The 14,751-nt window shown below is 52.9% G+C and overlaps 1 protein-coding gene across 1 annotated transcript; it reads right to left on the bottom strand.

Moving 5' to 3' along the window:
• Nucleotides 1-1,582: 1,582 nt before the first annotated feature.
• On the bottom strand, nucleotides 1,583-2,549 carry LOC119112810 (low density lipoprotein receptor adapter protein 1). The gene has a single exon (XM_037237098.1). It carries the CDS (start codon nucleotides 2,500-2,502, stop codon nucleotides 1,816-1,818), a length of 687 nt encoding a protein of 228 aa, XP_037092993.1. The 5' UTR covers nucleotides 2,503-2,549; the 3' UTR covers nucleotides 1,583-1,815.
• Nucleotides 2,550-14,751: the final 12,202 nt, after the last annotated feature.

Below are 14,751 nucleotides of genomic sequence, written 5' to 3'. Positions count from 1 at the left end.
ACTGAGGCCGAACGAGCCCACGAGACGGTGGCAGCACCGCAGCTTTCCCTGCCGACCCGCGTCAGCATCTGTGTGACGCCACCTATGTTTCGGCCGGTCGGAAGCGGGACAGTTTCAGGCCGCATCACTAGGCAGATCGTGCCGGCCGGACCTGGCGGCGGCCAGCTGCGGGCAGCGTCACCTGTCCGGGCAGCTCCCGGCAGCGAAAGCGGGCCTCGCTTTTTGCCTGGCCGCCACCGAAGCGTCGCGCCTTCGGACGCACGAGCGCAGTGTGGCGCGCTCCTCACGGCGGCGGGAACAGCGACGACTGTGAACGCTCCGGGCAGGTCTGTCGCAGCACCGTCCTGCTTCCCCGGCGCCCAGGCCCGCAGTGTGCGCACGCACGTGCGGGCCGGCCTGGACTCTCGATTGCCGCCGAGCCGTCTGTCGGCCGGCCGGCTGCCCTCCTTCCCAAGATGAATGGAAGGCCGGCGGGCGGCTCGGTCGGCCGCAGCCGAGGCCGATCTCACTTCGGCGGCGGCCAGCTGGGGGCGGCGCCCCGGCCGGCGCCACTGCCGCTCTGGCCCAGTTGGCAGGCCCGTCGGCGGCCGTGCATGCACGTGAAGTACTGTGTCCGCGCTGGCGCCATTGTGTTGTGTTGCAATGACTTTCGAGCCGATGTTATGCTCGGCAAAATATGACAGGCCTGAATCTGCACAGCAATTTAGTTAAAGGACAGCAATCTTGCTCACCAGTTAACTAAAAGAAGTTCCTGATCTGCCGCTGCCATGCCTTATCAAGGAAATAGTAAAAACACTGTTAGCGACGGCTACATCGATAAAGCAAGCGCATCAAACTGCCAAGCAAGACAAGGGCCATCTCAAATCTGGCGGCGAAGTCAATCGCGCAACAAATAACTTCACTCCCGCGCAGCCTGGGCCGGGGCCCCCCTCCGTTCGGCAGATGAGATCCGGCGCGTCGCGGAGCGGACCAGCGGGGAGCCGTCTCGCGCCGCCGGGCCGATCCGGCGCCGCAGGCCGTGGGCTCGCCGACAGCCCGACCCACTTGCTCGCCCATTCGCGCGCTAATCGGGGCGGGAAACCCGCGGGCGCGCCACCAAACAATGGCGCGAGAGCTCGGCGCGCCGACAGGCTGCACCGCTGTATTCGCAAAGCATGGCACCGATAGCGCTATCAATGTTTGAACTCGCTGCGTCGCCGACAGCTTCGGATCGCACACGACCGGCGCCCGGTCGGCATCGTCGGCGGCGGTCACAGACAGGTCGCGTCCTGTCCACGGTCGCACCACTGATCGCCTGCCCGGGCGCCACAGGCAGGAGCGACTCGCCATCCGTCATGGCAATACACACACACACCCACGCACACACACACGCGCGTGCGCACAATCACATATCACAAGCGGGGCGACGCGGCGTCGGCCGGCCCGCGGCCCCGGGCACCGGCCGTCGCCCCCGGCCACTTCCGGCGGCGCCGTGCCGGCCGGCCGCTGGCGTACGCGCTGTGCCGCGGGCCCCGGCCGCTGGAGCGTGCGACGCTGCCGGTGGGCCGTGCGCGGCGCGGCGGCGGGCGCGCGCGGCACGGGTGCCCCGCTCCGACCTGGCCGCGCGACGGTCTTCCGGCGGCGCCAGAGCCATGTCCCGACGCCGCCGGGGGTCGTCTTGACAGAGCGTGATCCGACCGGGAGCGGTCTGCTCTTGACTGCGAGGGGAAATATCGCCGCAGCCCCGAAGGCGTTCTCACGGCAGCCCCGGACTGACTCCCGCCGCCATCCGGAACGGCTACATCGCTGGCGCTGGAGGTGGAGGGCACGGCCCAGTCAGGCCTCCGAATCAGCCTCAGCCTGCTGGCCGCGCAGCTCTGCCTCGATCTCGTCCGGCGAGCGCAGGTCGATGGCGAACTTTTTCGGCTCCTCGGCACTCTTGACGCGCTTGCTGAACTCCTGGAAGGCGGTGGCCAGCGCGAAAGTCAGTTTACGCGCGCTCTCGCGACGGTCACAGAGGAACGCATGACACTCGAACGGAGAAGTGGTGCTCTCCCGCACCAGGATCATGGCGAACACACGCCTGTGTATGATGTCCTGCACGCCGTACGAGATGACGTCGATCGGGTGGTGGCCGGCCTCGAAGCTCTTGTTGAGGTTCTGCTTCATCTCGCTGATGGTGACGCCCTCGCTGGAGACGTGTAGCTGGAGAAGCGGCAGCGTCTGGCCCGGCCGCATCGCCTTGGCCGCCGCCACCATATCGTCCACCGGCCCGCACGTGTACTTGATGCCCCACAGCTTCTCGGCGTCACGCTTGCCCAGGTACTTGACGACGAAGTTCTGCGGCAGGTGGACGGGCTCGTCCATGGCGGGCGCCGACGGGGCCCGCTCGCCGACGGCCAGTCCCAAACTGTCGGGCTCGCCGCCGCGCTTGTTCCCCGGCGGCGGGGTGGGGCTTCCGGTCGCCGGCTCACTTCCGGCCAGGTCCGGCTCGTACTGCGGCTGCTGGTTGTTCTGTCTCATTGTTGCGGCCTGCGCTCGCCACGCCCCGGCGGCCGACTGCCGGCCGCCCGGCCCGCCCGCGCTATCAGTCGCCTGCCGGCGGCGTCCCCCGCTGCCGCGCACGCTCCCGCCCGCACCCCACTGGCGAATGTGCCGCGCCGCCGCCGCCACCGCCGCCGCCGCCGCCGCCGGTACCGCTCCGCCTGAGGCGGCGCCGCCGGCGGCCGCCGCCAGCAGCAGCTGGGCGCCGCTGAGGCACGTGCCGCCCGGCAGCCGGCGCCGACGCTCAGTCCCACATCCAGCGGTGGCGTCGGCGGACAGCTCCTGGAGTCGGGGTGGACCGATGGCGGCGGCGGCGGCGGCGGCGGCCGACTCCGAGCGGCCCGGTTCGGGGACGCGGTCCGGAGTGGACACCGTTCAGTGGCGTCCGGTCTGTGGTCGCAGGCGCTAAAAACCCCACGCCGGGATCGATGTAGGTGACGCTCAGGAGTGAATAATGGTATTTAGTTGGCGCGTCGCGGACGGCACGCATGGTCTGGAAACGGTCAGGCGCACACCGTCGATGCATCGGAGCAACGGCGCTTGAAGGCTTGTGGGCCTGAGGGTGAGCGGCTGACGACCCCAACTTTCTGAATGTGTCATTCACCCTATGGGAATTGCCTGCGTCAATGTCGCTATGAAGGATTATCAAACTAATACCCCATCCTCCCACCCCACGTCCATCTAGGGTGGTGAGATTTGTCCCGCCTCCACCTTTGTGTTTTTCATTGGGGGAGGGTGGATGGGGGATGGGCGAACCCATGCACCTTACCCATCCTATCTATCAGACATATATACTTACAGATGTCGTTCATTCTATTCCGTGGCCATAATTTGGACTTGCCATAAAAAAGGCAATCAGCTCTTATTTTTCGGTATTAGGAGCTCAAACTTCTGATGTTGAGTTAATGACCTTCAGTACTTAGCAGAACGTACTGGTTAAACGACGTTGTAGTGTAAACAACTGCTATATTGCCGGTATCTAACATTTCGAACTGCGCTGATCCTCAAGAATTCATCTCTTCAGAATGGGTGCAGGGGAACAGATGGGAGCAAGCATCTTGGCAGTGTTTCTTTATCGCCGTATAGCAGCTTCTGATGACGTGATGTGATGGTTTTTCATATTGTTTTGGTTCATTCAAGAACGGATTATCTGCTGGAGAAAATCCAGTCACTATTTGGTACCAGCAACTCTATGTCATAGTGGACACCGCACGTGCCCACAAATGGTGCCGCTTCGAGGCCGCTCCAGGAGGCTGCGGGAAGGCAGCTACTTTAGGTAGCTGTTGTGCTCCTCTCTGAAGAAGATAATGCGTGGTGGGATGGAAAGGCTCTGCGACTATCGAAATTCGATTATTTTGTTCTCCTGACGGTAATCGAACAGCGCTTTGCAGGAGACCGTGGATCTCGAAGGGAGATGGGGACCAATCCACCCACCCCTTTTGCTCCTTGTGGCAACAAAATGTCATGGTGAAGGGATACCAACACGTTCACTTCGGAACAACATAGCCTTTATTTTCAAAAGGCACCAAATGTCAGGGGTACTGAAAAGGGTCTCAAATCTTCATTCCCGGGATGCACGGAATTTCGAGGCACAAAAGTGACGGGTTGCGTCCATTTGACGAAATTCTGGATCGGCTCATTCGGAAAAGGAACACCAAAGCCATAATTTCGGGCACCATAACCTTTATCTTCAAGAGGTACCCAATTCTAGAGGATGCTAGAAAGGGCTCCAAGCCCTCATTCCCAAAGGGCACCAAATTCCAGTGGCTCAACAGTGATGTGACTCACTCCGACGAAATCTGGGATCGGTCCCTCGGACGAGGATACACCAAATTATTGATGTCTGCACCATGACCTTTCGTTTTAAAAAGAATTTCTGTGCCTTTCACTGTGAAGATTTTCCTGATCGGCTCGTTCCTCGCCGTAGGCGAAATGACACAAAAAGCGTTATTTCCAACAGTCATTCCTTTATTTTATAACGACACCCAATTTCCGGCGTATCACAAGAGATTTGAAAACTTGTATTTTCAACAGACAATAAATTTTAGGAGCATTGCATTGTTCGTTTAGCTTCCTTGACCAAATCTTGCATTGGCCCATTCGGCGAGAGGACACCAAAACCTTCATTTTGGAGCTCCAAGTCATTTAGTTTTGAGAGGCACCGAGTTCAAGCGGGTCATTCAGAGGGCACCGAAGCCATCCCTTTTAAGGGAAACCACGATTTCTTTGCTTTCCACACTGATAAAATCCTGGATTGACTCCTTAGGCGAAGAGGCACGAGGCAAGAGGCAGAGACACATTCACTGACCAGGAACAGGGGCAGGGCCCCAAATGTCGAAAGGTTTCCTGCGTTGGTCAGGACCCTCTTGACAATGAAAGGCGACGTGAGAAGCACGATGTAAGGGTTCGCATTCACAATGAGTCAGCGGTCTGAGTCAGACAGAGGTCCTAGTACCAAACGAGGACTCCTCCGCAACGTTTCAGCCATAGGCCGATAGGCCGAATCGGTGTTGGGGTGCCAGTTATTGGACTGCCTGCGCCGGCACAGGATTCCCTCGCGTCAGCGACGCTTCCTGCGTCAGTCATGTGCCAGATGCCCAGCTCAGGGGCCAAAGGATGTAAATCTGAACAAGCAAACTATTTATATACCTAGTTTACAATATATCTAGTAACAATCCACTTAAGTTACTTTTTAGATACTCCAAACATATTGCCTGATGAAGGTGTCTTCACCATAATGGAATCGTGAGTGCTCATTGACATATGTATTGTATACTGGCGTGACCAAACAAATACGCATGCAAAAGTTCCTAATATATGATAAGGCGATGCTTTCTTGTCGGGGGCATGATACCTCAGTGGTTAGCCCTCTTGGCTGTTTCGTGGGAAGAACGTGTTCGAACCCCTGCAGCGCAATGGCCGCTGGGCGTTGGTAGGGCTCCTGCAATACCTGGCGCTCTATAAAATGGTGCGCAACGACGTGCATGGCGTTTTTTTTTCGCAACTTCATCACAGCTAGCCGAAGCCGCGTTTTCCGATTAATTTTCACCTTCGAATACAAAATAATCTTGCGTGCCGGAGGCGCAGTATACATAGTATGCATCGATTTTGAATTTGTGCAACTCATATTGTAAATGCATTGCTCTGGCCATTTTCTTCATAACATGATAGCAATTTTCGTACTCCTTTAAGACATTCAAAACATGCAGAACAAGATCTAATTATTGTCATGTTAATGACATATTTTCACCGATTCCAGAGAGGTGGCCGTACGTTGCACTACAAGAAAGCATATTGCGTCAAACGTCTGAGGCTTTCAAAAACTTCGCCGCTTTCATCTACTATCACGTACATGCCTATATTCGTATTATGTCATTGTTATGTTACTCCCTTGAGTAGCATTACATTGTAGACATCGTAGATGAGTCATTGTTTTTGCGTTTAAAGAGTGTCCCACCTTCGGAGGCACGTCTCAAACACACTCTAGTAAAACCTCATGGTTAGTTACATCTAAAAATTGTACTGGGTGGCGTCACTGCAGACAGTCAAGACGTAATATGGCCGCTAATTTTGATCATTCTGGAGTACAAATCGCGCTATCAACGTGTTGTAGCAGCACTGCATCTCCTCCCTGCGGTCGTGACCATCGTCGTCATGTCAACCACCGTGGGTGGCTGTTACCGAGGAGCACATTGGTTGAAGTTTGAATCAGTATATCACATGGCTCGAATGATCCATTTCTATTCATTGTTTTTGTGTATGATCCATTTCTATTCATTGTTTTTGTGTGTGATCCATTTCTATTAATCGATCATTGAATTATTCATTGATCGCAGACTATTTCGGGGACGAAATCAAAGCCAAAGTGTAACCCTTCGTTGACTTGCGGGATAATAGCAGTAAGTTCGCATGTCTTTTGGTCTAAACAGTGTTTCAAGCTTTCGCAGCATTTATTACGCAAAGATTTTGACGCATAAGTGTGTTGTAAATAATACAGAGCACACGCGTTGGAAAAAAACAAGGTAAATGAAATGCATTATTTTCAAAGTGGTAAGCAAGAAGCCAAATGAAACTTTTCCCGCAGAGTTGGCTACTTCAATAGAAATTCTTGGTTCTTCGGATGAATCTCAGGAAGGCTGGTAATACTGGTCCAGTTATGCGCGTCTGATGTAACAATAAGCGAAAAGTACAAAAAGGTGGGATGCTTCCTTTCACCGTCCACTGTGAGGTGCGATTCCCCGCGGTGTCCGCCAGGGTAAGAGGTAGGCATCACATGCGGTCCCATTACTACCGCAAAGCCCCAATGACACGCAACCATTCACTGTATGGTAAGTCACCTTCAAAACGCAACTTTCTGCTGTCTTCGTTGTACGTAAGTCGATGTGACTACCCAATTGGGTCGAGTTGTGCCTCCCTTCGATGATACTTAGCAGCCAACTTCAACTCGTTTTGTCATATCTTCTCCGACATATTAATGAAAGGATCCATCAGCTTCTGATTAGCGATGAATGCACGCCAGGTACCTACATATTAAATTGTGTGCGGCCCGCCGCGCGGTACAGGGGATGATGGCCTCCCGATTAAGAAATGAGGATATGAAAATAAAGTGGCCGAAATTCAGCGAAGTTTTGTGAGGACTATGTTCCAGGAGACACCACACCGAAGCGTGGCCCCTCCCTTAATGGAAGTGTTCCACATTTGTGCAGGGTTTTGAAATGAAATAGACATATTGGAGGCCGTGCCGTGCGGTTTGCAGCCCTGCAATTTTTTAACATAAAACTTTCTAATTTATAAGTTTGACGCCATCGAAGATTTATAGACTAGTTCGGGGAGCCTTTTTCAGGGTCATTCAGGCATCCATAGCGCCATAATAACGTTATTCAAACCCTGCCATTCCATAAGTCATCCGGCGATCAAGGCCTACAAATGTAATTGTCGAGTTGTTCAAATCTGGCGTTTGTGAGCACGATTGCCAGACACAACGGCCGTCGATTGGCTCTGAAGTAATGTTGTATACTAAATGTTTATCCCGCCATAGGTATGATGACGCAACCAAACAATGGCATATTTAGGAACATATTTATTAGATAGAAAAATTATGTTATCTAGAGCATTATTTTCCACTTAAAGTATATCAATGGTTGTAAGTGAGCTTATTTCATCATATGTGATCATTGCTTCGAGATCTTTGAATGGGGAGCATTCCTTTGAACGAAATCCTGGATCCGCCTTTAATATATATATATATATATATATATATATATATAATATATATATATATATATATATGTGTGTGTGTGTGTGTGTGTGTGTGTGTGTGTGTGTGTGTGTGTGTGGTGTGTGTGTGTGTGTGCGTGCGTGCGTGCGTGCGTGCGTGCGTGCGTGCGTGCGTGCGTGCGTGCGTGCGTGCGTGCGTGCGTGCGTGCGTGCGTGCGTGCGTGCGTGCGTGTGTGTGTGTGTGTGTGTGTGTGTGTGTGTGTGTGTGTGGTGTGTGTGTGTGGGTGTGGGTGTGGGTGTGTGGGTGTGTGTGGGTGGGTGTGTGGGTGTGGGTGTGTGTGGGTGTGGGTGTGTGTGGGTGTGTGTGTGTGTGTGTGTGTGGGTGTGGGTGTGTGTGGGTGTGTGTGTGTGGGTGTGTGTGGGTGTGGGTGTGTGTGGGTGTGGGGGTGTGTGGGTGGGGGGTTGTGTGTGGGGGTGTGTGTGGGGGGGTGTGGGGGTGTGCGTGGGTGGGTGGGTGGTGTGGGTGTGGGTGTGGGTGTGGGTGTGGTGTGTGTATCACCTTGGATTTGGAGGGTATTTTCATTTTACCAATTTGGGGAAAAATAGTTATCTATACTCCGAAGGAGTGTTAGAGTACTGGAACCAGTTTCCACAGTATGGAGGCCCGGCCGAATATTGCGGGGCCCAGCCCAGTATGGCGGAGGCTCAACCTAACATTTGGGGGCCCAGCTCAACATTGGGTTCATGCCACACCCCCACTTCTTAACAGATACCAAGTTCCACCTGCGCCCCATCTCCCATCCCTGACTTGGGAGGACTCCCATTGTCCCTGCGTCGGAGTGACGTTTTCTTCTGTCGCGCTTCGATGTGTTGAGCTATTTTAGTTTATAGCCCGCCAAGATTGTGAGGAGTGTTTGAGGAAAATCCATTGCCCAGGGATCTGAGTGCTTCGGTAGCCTTTTCTCGAAAAGGTCACCGTCTGTGCGCGTCAGATACGGGGATCACCACTTATCGCACTGTACCGTGACTAGTTTTTTGCTATCGGTCTCGCTACTGATGGACCAACAAGGATGTTCTTTGACACAGCACTTTCTTTGTGCTCCCAGTCAACTACCCCGAGTCAGCGACCGCTGCGCGGGGCGCTTTCAGTCTCACTCCAGCGTGTCGGACCGCTCTTCAAACTCGAGCTGTATCCCTCCCCCCCCCCCCCCTTCCCCGGCCACCGCCGAACGACTGGTGATGCTAGGTCACCGTCACCCAGCGTGGCTTTCAGCATGGTGCCGTCGGTCCGACGCGTGTCGCCAGGGCACAGCCTGACCTCACTCAGTCCCCAGCCCAGCTACCGGGACGACCGCCAGCCCTGCTCAGACCTGACCTCACCTCCGCCGTCAGGACGTCTCACGGACTGCGCGCCGGCTCTCTCTCGGGACCGCCGGCGATGAGCCGATCTCGCCCCGCGTCCGTTGACCCCACCGGGCCCGAACAAGCTGACCAATTGGCCGTGACACGGCCGGGGGCGGCAGTCCGCCACCGGCGGTCGAGCCGGGCGTGGCGGCGGTGCCACGCCTAGCTGGGCCGACAGTCGCCGCCGGCCGCCGCCGCGCCGGGGCCGCCCCGCGGCGGGCCTGCGACGGGCCGTGGCGAGGTGGCTGCTCTGGTCCCGCCGGTATTCTCCGGCCGCCGCCGCGCCGGGGCCGTGCCACGGCGGGACTGCGACGAGACGTGGCGAGGAGGCTGCTCTGGTCCCGTCGGCGTTCTCCGGCCGCCGCCGCGCCGGGGCCGCCCCACGGCGGGCCTGCGCCGAGCCGTGGCGAGGTGGCTGCTCTGGTCCCGCCGGTATTCTCCGGCCGCCGCCACGCCTGGGCCGCCCCACGGCGGGCCTACGACGAGCCGTGGCGAGGTGGCTGCTCTGGTCCCGCCGGCGTCCCCCGGCAGACGCTGGCAGGATTCTCACGGAGCCTCGAAGCCGTGACGTGTCCCCTGGATGCCGACCCCCAGGCTGCGCCACCGCGTAATACAGGCGTTGAGGCAATCTCAGTAGTTATGACGGATATTGGATTGGTAATCGAATAACGTAATACACGCAATATATTTTCGGCCAATTATACTGGTCATGACGGTTATGGGATTGGGAATCAAATAAATGAAGGATGGTGCCGCATCCGAGGATGCAAATACTAGTAAAAGCATCTTATCATGAAAATACATGCATGACCAGCACCATGACCACCAAAGCGCCATGACCAAGAGTCTGAACATGCGCACATAACGATTGTCAGAATGACGCGCGCATAAATCAACAAACCACCTTGTAGCGAGCTGAAGTACTACAAGTGAGTCAGCCCATCCGCTACACGGTCAGTTCTGACTCGGCCAGCCTGGCAGCGGCTCTGGCGTCATAAAAAGATTCCACTACGCATTCAAACGGTGACGAGTTGAGCAGCATATTTATGAAAAAAGTGGAATTTCGCTATCTAGAACAGCGTGTTGCAGCATAAAGCACACCAACAGTTACACGTCAGCTATTTCCGGCATATCTAATGCTTACCTATTATCTTCAAATGTGGATCATTTCCTTTTTAAAACGGACGCGATGAAAATGTGGCGATGTAGCAATGTGAGAAGTCCTTACCCCTGCCCGGACAGCTTGTTGGAAAACATCTTGTTTGTATAAAAGCGCAACGATTGAGCAATATTACCACCTGTTTTGGAAAGCTGCAGGGTTGTGCGACCAGTGGTAGTAAAGAAAATTAAGCTATCCCAAAGCGTCACCGCTCGGGCCCGGCCGGGCCAGGCTGCAAATGATCCGAGGTTTGTGGTTAGTTAACGTCAAGAAAATTCGGCCTGCGGCTTCGCCCATAAAGGAACGCATTTTCAGAACGTCTATGTCCATCCTCAGCTTTTGACCTGTGGTGCAGCGACTGGCCCACGACCCAGCGGCGGCTAACGCCCGTCTCTCCTGACGAACACATTATGCCTTATCCAGTGCTGGCGCTTCCCAGTGACACGAACCGCCTCGGACATTCGGAGCGGTCTCCGGATGAGGACAATGAAATTATAGCTTCGATTCGCTCCTGCCTTTTGAGCTGAATGAGCGTACGGTTCGTCCCGGATTGAGCGTAAACCGTACATCCTTTAAAATGACTCTTCTTTGCCATGATTATCTTTCAGGCACGCTAACACATTTAATGAAAAGTGACAGTATACCGTAAAATGACGCACCGTAATTAGCATCATTGTCAATGACTGTTGCTTGCATCAGCCAGCGCTCGTTTCCTCTCTTCTTAACGGACCCAAAGGCATGCATTGTTAACAGGGAAGCCTTGAAGCCCAGACAAGGACAGCCGGCTAGCGGTACCCCTCACCACGCTTAGTACTGCCTTGTCGGATACGCGTCGTAGTGCAGGTCTCGTGCCCTCACCCCATACATCGTCATGCCTGTTTGAAGTAAGACGTGTTTTTGATAACAGGTACCTAAAACACGTGCAGGAGCAGTTTTATCGTGTATCACAAGCGGGGACGCATCTCAGGAAATCTCCGGTAATCAGCTCACTGTCGCATTGTCGCTGAGCGTTCGTGGCATAGCAGCACGGGACTAGGTAATCGCACTGACTGCAAACACCGAACCAGTTGAACCTCACCACCTACACTGCATCAACTGCACCGCATCCTAAGGATACTACATCTGCTGTACCGGACCACCTATATCGGATCACATGCATCAGGACGTTATACCGCTCCATTCATACTGCATCAACTTTCTCAGACTAATTCAGAACCAGCTGCACCGAACCAACTTTAACACCACACTGATATACCATGTCAAATAAAACATTTCTTCAATTAAGCCGTGCAAGCTAAGCCATTCCATCGACGTTTTCATGCTAACGTTCTTAGACAGTAACCTTTTCTGGTACCAAATCTGAAAGAGGTAGGAATCTGGATGAGCAGGTGCGGAAACAATAGCTTTGTCATGTCTAAAAAAACGCCAGTAAATTTTATCCCGGAAGCGTTTTGTTTCGCATCATTCACCAATTGATCATTTTGCGCGTGCGGACTCGATTCCGTAGGTCCAAATTATAATGGATATGAAATAGCAGATAGGTACATGGTCATGAAACGAAAACGCCGTCTTTTTTTTTTTTGCTCTTTTGTGCGATTTCTCGTGCATTTCAGATTGGTGCAAAATTGGGTCCCTGTTAAAAAGTGTGAAAAAGGCGGAGCGTACCAAACAGATCGGCTGATGTACTGCAGTGTACCAATTAAGCAGAGCAGCTACGTCGGGCTAGTTACTTCTGAATAGCTATCCCGGACCAACCATCCCATCCGTTTTTTAAAAAAAGGCCCGAAACAACACTGTGCCAGTCCCAACTGTGAATGCACTGCATCCACGGTATTAGAGACAACTGTACCAGCCAAACCGGCCCGACGGACTTCATAGGGCCTTAGGCGCCCAAAGTTTACAGCATCACGGTGAGAAGCGGCAGCGCGTGACAAGTGCCGTTTAGTTTCACAATTGTTTCGAAACATGACACTGTTTGGCACCGTCAGCTGTTTGCTGCTCTTTGCTTTCCCTTCAAGTTGGGCTGCAACGGTAGCAAAGCGCATCGTCCAGTTATGTCACCGCAGATTTCTCTTTCCCCCAGTGAAGAAAAATTAGAACAACGCGTCCAGTGCCATTTCACAAAGGCGTACATCCTGCGTTGTTTTCGAGCCTGAGCTCATTTGCGGCATTGGTGAGCCGAGTAGACCCGTGGCGAGGGAACAATAGCTGCTTAAGCTCGTGCTGGCTGACACGCGGTCCATGTCAGTGCTGAGCTAGCTCTCACCAACGACGTGTCGGCATTTCAGCCCCGAATGTGAACCAGGTGGTAAACCCAGACACCAGTCACCACGGTCAGAATAAATCAAGCACTAAAGCGTTTTGCTGGGCCGAGGATCCATGAATGAAAGAAGAGTTTACAGCTTTTTACGTCGTTTTTTGCATTTTAAGTTTTCATTTTCATAAGAATCGACCTTTGATGTGCAGATGGGTACAAGACAATCGCCCAGCGGTCATCGAACATACCTGACGTTTGCAGTAGTCACGGGCGAATGAGTACTGCTGGAATAGACAGAGGTATATGCATGTAGCAACCTCCGGGCCATGGGCATAGGAACAGGAAGGGTCAAAGGGGTCGTGCCCCACCCACACAACCAATTTTCGGGGTCGGGCTAGCAATGTAAACTGACCTTCCTCCCACACACACAGAAGCATTTCTTCAGATTTAAGTTGTGTTTAGCTAATTTTTGTTATTCCTGAGACATGCTTGCCGATCTTTTGTTCACCAGCTATCTTTTTCAAATCCCACTGGGCACAACTGCCTCATGCCATAAACGCCACCATCTTACCCCATCATTCGCAGCGAACAGAGATATCAAGGGGCAAGCTCTACGTTACCCTAGTACCAAGGATTCCGGTCTGTTTTTTTTATCTTGCCCTGTTCTTCTGCACGCCTGCCTTCAGTCCTCTCGGCATAGGCTCATGGAATTTAAGATGGACGCGTTATGGTCAGTGGGCGTAGTCAGCATGTCCGGCAAGAGCAAGGTTTTTGTATAATGCCGGTATTTCAGGCAACTTTCGCAAAATTGCTGCTATTGCGATACAGTGTTAAAAATTTCAGAAGATACTTGAGATACTACGAGTTCGTGGGCGTTTGTTGTTGGCAAGATTGCTACACTATTTGCCAGACCGATTTTATTGTTCAGTCATTTCTAAAAAATTGGAAGACCATTAGGCTCTTCAATAAGTGCCTGACTAGGCCGAGTGTAGATTCGGAATACACCGAAACAGAAACCGAGCCAGTCTTGTTCATTGTGTTTTCACGCAATTAAATAAATGAACAACACGAACTCCTGCGTCGCCCATGTGGTGCTCAACCCTTCCAAATGCACGATTTCTTTAGAATAAGCATTTAGTAGAGTGCTGACACATCCGAAGATGTGCTGGTGACCACCCCCGCCAGCAGCGACAATCAGAAAGTCATTAGTTTGCTGCAGGTATTTCTGAACTGTTCTGGCTTCGGGGACAGGTGCTTTCCAGGTATGCACGTCGGGCAGGAGCAAAACAGTGCAGTATCATCCATTATAAGTGCCACAGTGCATGCAATCCATTTGTCCAGATGTCACTACTGTCAATGAGTGGACTATGACAAAGGGCGAAGTTTGTCTGCCCTACGCTAGCAAGGTTTTGCAGAAGAAAGCTGTAAAAGTTTCATTAAGTGATGTTTGTGTTGAGCCACGGAATATATGTCAGTGTTTCTCAAAATGTGCATGAGCATTGTCTTAATCAGTTTTTGCAAAATGGTTTGTAGAGATAATTGTTTGAGATTACCTGTTCGCGTATTTTGTCCGAAAATTTTGCATGCAATCGGCCGGGGAACCGTTCGCGCGTCATGAAACGCACCGACACGGTCATGTCGTGTAATAGTTTAGACCATTTCGCATCTCGCCAACTGTCATCTGCCAGGCCAATCAGCTGACTCAGGAACCAGGTTCCTGCTACATGCAGGAGTGAGGGGTGTGAACCGCTCGGACACGACTGCGGGAATCGGTATAAATATGCGTATGTGGGTAACTTATGCCACAATGATCAACCACCGAATCATAAGGTTGCAGCTTGAGAACTACATGGTCGACTCCTGAGGAAAAAGTGCAATAGTTTTGTCCTATGACACGAAAGGCTGCTGAACAGTACTGATCATTTAATTGAACATTAAACATGAAATGGCAATCCAAAACGCTTCTGGCACGGTTTAGTCAGCCTGTATTACGGGCGCTTCTCGAAAGGCGTAACAACTAAATGCGTCCCTCGGGCATATAAGGTCATAATGGTTATTACAAAGGTGCCTACAAGCCGGTAGGCATTTTAAACAGTTAAAATTTCAGTCAGATAACGTAATAATGATAATTTTACGAAAGTTGCGCAACAATCCGGCAATAAACGAAACACCAACATTTTTTTTTGCTAAA

This window comes from Pollicipes pollicipes, unplaced genomic scaffold (assembly GCF_011947565.3).
Source record: "Pollicipes pollicipes isolate AB1234 unplaced genomic scaffold, Ppol_2.1 Scaffold_7261;HRSCAF=8764_pilon_pilon_pilon, whole genome shotgun sequence".
Lineage (NCBI taxonomy): Eukaryota > Metazoa > Arthropoda > Thecostraca > Pollicipedomorpha > Pollicipedidae > Pollicipes > Pollicipes pollicipes.
This window is presented reverse-complemented; position numbering and strand designations above follow the sequence as displayed.

What these genes read in the sequence shown, in the direction of transcription:
- LOC119112810 (XM_037237098.1), bottom strand. Translation starts at nt 2,502, where the DNA reads ATGAGACAGAACAACCAGCAGCCGCAGTACGAGCCGGACCTGGCCGGA.